We start from the raw sequence: 10098 nt of genomic DNA, 5'->3' as shown, positions 1-10098 counted from the left end.
TTTAGAATTATGCCTGAACGTTCCTGTTATCAATCGTATTGACTGCAGTTCCAATTGGCCAGATATTCCAATAGACTCGTGCATTCTTCGTGGCTGCTGCTATGATGACACTTACCCACAGGCTTTCAAATGTTTCTACAAGACAGATCAACCACATTTTAACACCACGTGCAATACATATGAAATGTACTCATCAACTCAAGTCAATGTGTCCGATATTATACGATCTGAATTGCTGGATGCTACAGAACCTATCAGATGTGATGGTTTGTTGGTTGCTTGGGAGTTTGCTGTGACAGTTAAACATATGTGTACATTCAGTGTGTGGAGACCAAGGATTGGGCGATTTCTCCAACTTGTTAATGAGATAACAATTAATGTTATGGTTACTGGTGAGATGAGATACAATCTGACATCTAGTCAAATGATAAAAGTGAGGAAAGGTGACATGGTGTCAGCTGACTGTTTCTATTTGGTTTTGGATACAGTCAATCATCCGACAGCAATGTATACGAGAAGAATTGGAGAATTTACTTTTAATCGAACATCATTCACTGTGGATCAAGCAAACGTGTTTCACAATAATCGTAATAATTTATTCCAACATGAAGGCGTTCGACTGCATCTACGAGCAATCATCAATGAATCTATTGGTAATGTTTGAAGCTTTTTATTAGCTATATAAATATTAAATCACGTGACAGCTAGCCTGTTAGCAAAAGGGGCGTGGCTAGTGAGACTAGTGTCTGTTGGGTCAGATTGTTAGTTGTCTGTGTGCCTGTTTTTCTGGTTTTTTGTTACGGTAGCAAACACAATTGAATGATAGAAAATTTGCTGCAGTTGTAGTGCACACTAACAGTCAAGATCACCAAACTAACCAATTTAGAGACTCAAGAGTGTTGTGACCATGTAAATATCTAAAATTTAAAAATTAGGTTTATTAATTAACTATTTATAATAGACTTGTGCATCATTTCTCACTACAAAATAATATACAATTTCTCTAACAATGTATTACTATATTAGATACAGACACATACCAACCTGCCATCAACAACATTACCTCACATTTCAATTCAAGTGATCGCCCACTGGCCTCACTCTGTCCAATGACGTCATCACCACAACAAACATCAACTCCAACTTTATCAGCCACACCACCGACGCCATCTTCATCACAGATACATCAAATAGTAGTATCACATGCAGTCACACGATCTTCGACTACTCAAAATTTATCTTCTAATTCATTTGCTTCGACTACAATAAGTGCAGCAGCAACACAATCACCAGAAGAGTCAGATGCTACTGGCATGGGGATGCTGGAAATTTTAATAATTGCTGTTTGCTTGGGTGTGTTCCTCCTTGTGATGACTCTTGTAGTTGGAATTTTGATAGGAAGGTACGACTCTATTGCATGTAATCAGAATTATGTTCTTTGCACAAATGGATTGTTTGTGTGTGGTTTGTTGTGTAGACGTTTCGGCAAACAGGGAAGGCTCTCAGTCTCTATGCATAGCAAACTTGATGATTTTGATTCTAAAGGGTATGGCAACATAGGTAAACAGTACGACAGGCAAGTAGATAGAAATTTACAGACAGAGAGAAAAGACAAACAGACACAGAGACAGACAGACAGAGAAAGACAAACAGACAGAGAGAAATGACAGACAGACAGAGAAAGACAAACAGACACAGAGACAGACAAACAGACAGAGAGAAATGACAGACAGACAGAGAAAGACAAACAGACACAGAGACAGACAAACAGACAGACAGACAAACAGACAGAGTTGTATTTGTATTTGAACTAAAATCATGTGGTTGACTAGAGCTCAACCATCTTCGTTGTTTCACATCGAAATGATCTCCAATCCAATGCACGAGCACACCGACACGACGCCATCTCAGCCACCAGTAGAATACAGCTACGCTCACCTACCACACGCAGCTGCAAATACCAATGCCCACATCAACACACAAGGATACCTCGAACCAGTCGAGTCATCAAGCACAAACGAGACCGTACCCAGTCGGCCAAGCTATCTAGTCCTGGATCCTATACAACCAGGCAGTCCAATCAGCCAGGCATCCTTGCCCTCAAGTCACACAAGCAATCACAGCCTTGAAAATTTACAACCAGATTGTCCGAGAAATGCAGCGTCCCAAAGCAGCATCGAGCACCAATACGCAGTTCTAGACCCAAACAGGCTGGTCAGTCCAGCGTCCCAAAGCAGCATCGAGCACCAATACTCAGTTCTAGACCCAAACAGGCTGGACAGTCCGGAAGAAAGTCTGTTAGCTGTTCACTCAGGAAACGGTCACGTGACACACACTGGTTCATCAAGTAACACAACCCACGATCCTAGGTATGAAACTTTGGATTATGCAGAGACATGGAATGATGGAGGCAAGTCTGACGGACAAACCGGAGTGTCACTTGGCGACACACTTGCAGCATCCGACAACCACCAATACACTACACTGGGTGCTAACCGGATTCCGATGTCCATATATGGTCATAACCCTGATGGTAAGAAACATGATGGTAACAAGCAACAAGATGGAGGAAAAAGAGATTTTCAATACGAAAAACTGTCGGTAGAGACACGTGAACCCGAACACCAGTACACAATGGTGAAGAAAGACACCAAGTAAACCTCGACGTCATGATATAGATATCGACTTTTTTTAAAGTTGCAACAATGTGTTCTATTGTAACGGATCGGTTTCGTAAGCAAACCGTATGCTTATGTAGTATCACTAGACATAGTTGATTTTAATCAAAATCGTGACGATGTACGGATGTAGGGACTGCAGGTGAAGGGGCTAGTTACGTACACACTTGTACTATATTTCCATCATTTGTATAAGTTAGATCGACACCAATATCGGGATTCTAAAAATCACGTCTACTATCGCAACAAACATTGACTACACTCTGAAAAACAATGTGTGGGCGGATCCCACACGAGGGCACCAGCTACAATCATTTGGATTAGTCCGTTTAGATTTGATCCATTAACTCTCTCCTCCTCCCAGGCTACTTCAACGTTAGTTCAAGAGACTTTACATTACTCACTGTGTCACGTAGAGATTCTTTACTCTTCAGGTTTCTTAGCAACGAAAAACCCCATTGGAGTGAAGATTCCCAACTGTTGGGAACGGACGAGTCCTGTTGCTGCCGTCAACAAAACTTGATGTGAACGAACGGAGCCTTTCGGAGCTACATGGATAGTCTCCAGGAGAGAGAGTAGTGTGTGGGTTATGGTTCGACCCAACCAACTACTTCGGAAGTTTTGGACGCTGAATGTTCCTGGGCTTTGTAGGTATACGGACCACGGTGTTTGTGATAAGTCGTTGAAGTCGCCGGCTTCTACGAGAGTGAGACCAGAGTTTCGCACTAGCTGTTGTATGGTGGACATGTATTGCAGCTCGGGAAGAGCATTGCCTTCCTGTTGATAGAAAGCGGAAGACACAATGAAGACAGACAGACACACACACACACACACACTACTTACCACTATGAATTTGATTGCCTCTTTGTGCTCTGCATTTGTTTCATCGTATTTGTCGGTGAGGGCCCAGTAGTGACTAACGTAGAGGCCGCCGGGCTTGAGGACGCGATAGATCTCACTGAACACTTGCCGTTTGTCTCCTGCATGGCAAATCGATTCGATAGTAAAGACTCGATCGAAAGTGTTGTCTTCAAATGGGATGTCAGTGTAACTGCCCTACAATACATTCACATGTTACTGAGCACACACACACACACACACACACACACACACACACACACACACACACACACACACACACGGACAGACAGACAGACACACCCACTCAAAGTAAACATCTTTCCTCTACTTGCCACACCCACACCCACAAGTCAAGCTACACTACAACGGGGATGTCCATAAATCTCAATAAAAGTGAAAAGGTTGCCTAATACGTATGACAAGAGATTAGACTCTAATCAAGCCCTTCAACTAGATCTCACACAGTATGCACAAGAAAGCCACATTGTCTACATTCACATTCAGCGTGAACAACACAATGTGGTGACAGGTTAACCACAACATGTGCCAATACCCACCGCATTATCACCTGTACACACACACACACACACACACACACACACACACACACACACACACACACACACACACACACACAAGTGCCTACAGACATTGAATAGAAATTGAGATAGAAAACAATAGCAATGGCAATTGATCTTGATATCGACATCTAATTCTAGTGTTTGATATGTGAACACCTCTGAAGTGTTTATGATGATGTAATTCGACATTCAATTATGATGCATCAATTGATGCAAACACTCACAACATACTGAAGTGGTGTAACTTGGAATGCTTGCTATCTACTGCCAACACTCGAGCAACAACAGACTGACACAGATCCATAGTTAACAATAAATAAATATATTTATTAATAACAAATAAATAATATAACAATTAATATTAACAACAAATAAATAATATGATAATTAATATTAATAAAAAATAATATATTTTATTAATATTAATAACAAATAACAAAAGAATATAACAATTAAAATATTAATAAAAAATAAATAATATAATTATCAATAATAAATAAATAATATAATAATTAATATTAATAATAAATGATATATTTGATAACCAATAATACTAATTGGTAACAATAAATAAAATATATTTCTGAGAACTTCATTCAGAAATCGTTCTACACACTGACATCAACCAAACACGGTCTATGTTCCACATAAAAGCAAATACAGACTCTTCCGTCACTTCAATACTAACTCACTAAAACAGATTTCTCATCTCACCTCAACGTAATCACACAGATGCTCTAGTCCTTCCTTCTTGGTGATCGCCCGGGCACGTTGTATTTGGTAGGAACTGATGTTGAGTCCGGTTACTTTCGCTTCAGCAAGAGAGGCAATCTCACGTCCAGGTCCACCAATGCCACACCCGGCGTCCTACAGACAACACACCAGAGATAAAAAAAAATAAGAAAAAATGTGACACCACAAATGAAAAAATTAGATGAAAAATTGAGCACAAAATAATATCACAACACAACAGAATTATTATTTAAACACACACACACACACACACACACACACACACACACACACACACACACACACAGGAAAGCTTATGAACATTTGTAGTTATGAAATTTATTGATATATATATATATATATATATATATATATATATATATATATATATATATATATATATATCCCTCATATGTTTTGAACACGTGCGTGGAAGTGATGAGACTCAAATAACATTAGAGTAAACGCCTGCCCGTCGTACTGTACAGTACATACACCTACTACAGCCATGCACATCATTACAGTTTCCAAACAAGAATGTCTAAGTTATGGTGGATGTAAAAGATTTTTGTTTTTATGCCATAGAGTAGAACAGGTCAGACTCAGAGTAACACCTCCAAAGTCCCGGGAATTTCGTTTACTTAACAAAACAGTCTGTATCATTATTATTAATATCAATAAAATATATGTAAAAGTCCTGAAGGGTAAAAAAATTGTGAGGTTGCCATGGCGATGACTACGTCTGCAATAGATTTCGAACACTGAAATCACAATGAGCTCAGTGCCACTCACTTTATTACAAAAATGAGACTTTGTAATTTGTCAACTGTGAGTGGATCCTGTGTGTGGACTAACACCCCAGTGCATACGGCTACTACATATTGCTAGCAATGCTCAATGTCTAGAACTACAATGAAGGTATCGCATGGCATTGCCCTTTTTATCCACACAATGTGAAGGATCAGATTTGCAGTTAGACTGACTACTGGAGCTGCCTGTCAATGTGTCATCCAGCATGCTGTCTGACATGTAGGAAGGAAGTTGAGGTGACCAAGTGGTTAGAACCTACTGTGTCTTAATGTCTTAATGACATCAGACACTCACTTAATCAGTAACTAGCACCACCAGACAGCTATTACTAGTGGTACAAGTTCACTAACGTCATTACACATAATCATGTTATTCCATTAGTTTGATCCTTGGCATACTACGCTGTGTGTGTGTGTGTGTGTGTGTGTGTGTGTGTGTGTGTGTGTGTGTGTGTGTGTGTGTGTGTGTGTGTGTGTGTGTGACTCCATAAATCACTATACTTAGAGTTGCCAGATTCCAGGCCAATTCGGATCAAAAAATCAAGTCAACTTTTAGTGTCAAATAATCCACCCTTCCTATACTTCAATTCCTCCCTTCCTGTAAACAGTGAGTCACCAGAAGTATTCCAGTGGAATCGGATGAATGGGCATGGTCACACTGTGTCTGCATTTGGTTGGTTGAGGTCACACTAAACGAACTGCAGACAGACATGTTTGAAGACACAGAGACGAGGCAGCCTGAAGCAGGTTACTACATGGTTTTCTCTTGTTCATTGCCGGTTGTCTACGCCTGTTTTATTCAATATAGTAAGCATTGACCCTTATGTACAAACTGGCGCTAACATTAGACTAACTCATTTGCCAATTTGTCATCAATTTGCCAATTGGATGTCATTAAAAAGAAAACTTCTGTTGCTGTTGTATGTTCTTGTGTGTGGTCGACTGAAGTTTGTGGGATGAAGTTTAGTTTTGTGGATGGCCCGATGTGGAGCTCAGTAAGTTGAAGACGATTACAAACGTGTGGTGTGCCTAGTGTGACCAAGGGCCTAACATTCCTGTGTTTCAATGGATGCAAACGCAGATGCAGTGTGATCAAGCCCTACGCATGGAATACAAACTTGCAAGTAGATGTGAGCATGCGCATTCATGTCTTAATAGTGAGGAATGGGTCCATTTCATTAAACCCACTAGATCTCCATAACATGGGACTTAGACCTCATTGTAAATGTTTCAATAACATCAGACCACATGTAAATGATTCTACAACCTCCACTGTTGACGGGCTTTCTACACCAAAACAGCTCAGCTTGGTCTCAGCATGCATGGACCAATCGGCCATGCCTATCTCAAAAACTACAAACCAGTCCACCTTCCTGCTGGATTAGTTTGTGGAGTTTGTGTAAGCTCAACCTGATTAGGTTGTGGAGTTAAGTAAACTGTAGCAACCCATAGGCCTGTAATATCAAGGAAGCCAGATATACCTTCCATGTAATGATGCTATCTTAGGGCTTCTAGTGACTGGCTCCTAGTGAGTAGAGGAATGTACTGGTGGTAATCAGTTTACATGCTGATTAGGCCTGTCGGAAATGTTTTGTTGTAACTCATTTGCAATGCAATATTGTAGCCATCAATCAGTTGTGGTCATAGTTACATACTATGTATACCTCACTAACTGTGTGTCCCTTGTCCTTAGAAACCCTTACAAACCAGGTCCCGTGTCCTTAAAAACCACACTTCCCTCAATAAAATTGTACTCAGACTCTGTCTGGGCATGTTGGCAATTGAAACTCTGTGGCTCAGTTGTAATCTGAGACACTGGGACATGCTCACTCACACTATAGTCACCGTCTTATATGATGCAGTCACAGTGTACATGTGGATAGAAACGAAACGTCTCTACACCCTTCCCAACATCTCAGCACAAGAAACACACACAACAGTTAAACACACACAAGGCAACAAAGACACAAAACACAATTTATAAAAATAATTATACAAAATAAATACAAAAAATGTAAAAATACCCCAAACGCGAATTTACGCGTGCCACATGTTTCTGACACGGCGCTATCAACGATCATGACTCCGAGGTTCTGTTGTAATCCGATACACTTTCGACACGAGATAAGCTAACTCGTGTATCATGCGGTCACAGGCCGCGTCGAAACGAACGCCTCAAAAACTCTTCCCGACGTCTCAGCACAAGAGACGCGCAGCGGCGAAGCACACCGAGCAAAGCGCGCCAAACCCCACACCCGGAAGCAACAAAAATTCTTTCAAAAATTCATTAGAAGAACATGCCACATCGCTAATCAACAGCTCAACACAAGCGTGCGCCTTTCTAACACAAGTGCGTCTCACCAGAACGCGCATTCCCGTGCCGATCTTGCCCTTGAGCGCCATCCGATGTTGATGAGTGGTCTGGCCTTCATTGAATGTCTCTCCCTTCTTGACCGGAAAGAAATGAAACGACTGACCCCAACCATACTCGTAGAAATCCGTCACGACGTTGTAGAACTTGGTGACGACCTCGACGGCGTTTTTTCGTCGCTCGGAGAGCTTCGAGCCTTTGCGTTCGTCGTAGAATTGGAGGTAAGAGTCGACGGTGTCGGAGACTTCGGCCGGCGGCCGGTTCTCTTGTTTGTTGAGCGAGATGAGACGCGGTGCTTGCATCGTTGGCCGATGTGAGAGTAGTAGTGTATTGAGTGAGGTCGGGTGGATGTACTTGATTAGTGCGCTTCATTCCGATTGGGCGGTTGGGATCATACGATGCTCTGGTGATCACATATTTGGATGCGGTTGCCTCGCGGTCCGGTTTTTCGTGCGCGATAGCGTTACTATTTTTAAATGCGGTTTTTCCCGATTTAGGTCGTCACACTGTGCTCGCGCACGTTGGCTGGTCGGTTAATAATTAGGCAAGGATTGTACATGTGTGCAAAGGCCATGTGAGAGACTATTTCAATAGCACGTACTTTGCAATTGCTTCGCTGTCTGTCTGTCTGTCTGTCTGTCTGTCCATATATTTTCCATTTTAATCAAACGTTGACATCATGAGCGACCTAACACAACAAGACCATTACGATCTTGAAGCATACAAAATTATACTGCGCAAACTACATTTTGACGTTCTAATCTCGCTATGCAAATGAGTTTGTTTGAGATGACTTTCCCTCTCCCTTCCTGTCTGTCTGTCTGCCTGCCTGTCTGTCTGCCTGTCTGTCTGTCTGTCTGTCTGTCTGTCTGTCTGTCAATACATATATTTTCTGTCTGTCTGTGTACCTGAGGTTGGGAGTGGCTCTACCTTTCATCAATTGGATTAATTAAAAAGTGTGATTGTGGTCATGATTTGGATGAATATGGATACCATCTTTTAACCTGTAAATATGAGGGTGGACTTGTGTGGTCTCACAATTCAGTCTTAAATGGGTTGAGTGAGTGCCTGTCTGACCTTCACCTTCCCCATCAAACAGAACCGAGACATGAATACATCAATACTGAAGACCATCCAGACATTACAATGTTTGATCCAAATACTGGACAGAATTCGGATCTTGATGTGTCCCTGGCTCATCTGTGGAGTCAGGACATTATTACGAGGGCTAGCAAGGAAAATGGTCATGCTGCCGCAACAAGAGAAAAAAAGAAAATGAAAAAATATTCAGAAGAGTTGTCCCAGGAGGATATGTATCAAGATGTGTTCCTTTTGTGATAGAACATTTTGGGAGGTGGGGCACAAAGGCAGAGTATTTTTGCAGCATTTGTCACAACAGTCAGCAAATCCAGAAGCCAATTTTAATGCTTCCATGTTCATGTTGTATAGGAGAAAAAGATTTTCTACAATTCTGCAAAGATGCAATGCCAAAGTTATCCTTAGAAAATTTTCAAAACTGTCACCTAATCATGGTGATTTAGATAGATTATTTGATTTTGACATTCAAAGTCAAGTCCATTAGTTAATGACTTTGTTGTTTGCAAGGACTGATTTGTATTTAAAAAATCCTAGCATATGTACAAGTAGAATCTGTATGAGAATAAATTATCTGTCTGTCTGTCTGTCTGTCTCCCTTCCTGTCTGTCTGTGTGTCTGAATACATAATTTATTACTCATGTGTTAACTAACTAATTAACCGTATTGGGATTGTTTGTTTATCAGTCTGACAAACGTAAGGCAAAGTTTTCCAACGGTGAGAAATCAACGTATTGCAGTGACAGTAGCAGGCGATTATCACATCTGATATTCTAACTCTGCAAACACCAAGCATCCACATGTATATCAAGGGTGGATGCAATTAGACTAAAGGGGATCACGCAGTAGGGTAGTTCAACAGGTTGTGTGGATGTACTTGATTAGTTGGGTGAACTCCTATTGGACGTTTGAAATCATATGATGCTCTGATGATTATATACGTACATCTATTTGGATAGAGTGACCTCGCA

At 41.0% G+C, this 10098-nt stretch overlaps 2 protein-coding genes across 2 annotated transcripts in view; one reads left to right on the top strand and one right to left on the bottom strand.

The window, feature by feature from the left end:
* The window catches only part of LOC134182810 (uncharacterized), a 5662-nt gene extending 2958 nt beyond the window's left edge, over positions 1 to 2704 (top strand). Inside the window, exons 6-9 of the mRNA XM_062650256.1 lie at positions 6 to 653; positions 1027 to 1402; positions 1478 to 1546; positions 1833 to 2704. Coding sequence (XP_062506240.1) covers positions 6 to 653; positions 1027 to 1402; positions 1478 to 1546; positions 1833 to 2658 — 1919 coding nt within the window. The 3' untranslated portion in view covers positions 2659 to 2704. The remainder of the gene's footprint in view (positions 1 to 5; positions 654 to 1026; positions 1403 to 1477; positions 1547 to 1832) is intronic.
* Positions 2705 to 2833: 129 nt separating this feature from the next.
* Positions 2834 to 8874, bottom strand: LOC134182813 (uncharacterized). Its single transcript, XM_062650258.1, has 4 exons — positions 8023 to 8874; positions 4835 to 4987; positions 3522 to 3734; positions 2834 to 3455 (listed from the first exon to the last, which is right to left on the bottom strand). Exons 1-4 carry the CDS (start codon positions 8332 to 8334, stop codon positions 3102 to 3104), a joined length of 1032 nt encoding a protein of 343 aa, XP_062506242.1. The 5' UTR covers positions 8335 to 8874; the 3' UTR covers positions 2834 to 3101.
* Between the last annotated feature and the right edge of the window lie 1224 nt (positions 8875 to 10098).

The sequence above is a fragment of the Corticium candelabrum genome, chromosome 8, assembly GCF_963422355.1.
Source record: "Corticium candelabrum chromosome 8, ooCorCand1.1, whole genome shotgun sequence".
Classification (NCBI taxonomy): Eukaryota; Metazoa; Porifera; class Homoscleromorpha; order Homosclerophorida; family Plakinidae; genus Corticium; species Corticium candelabrum.
Note: the sequence above shows the minus strand (reverse complement) of the source record. Positions and strands in the feature narration are given on the sequence as shown.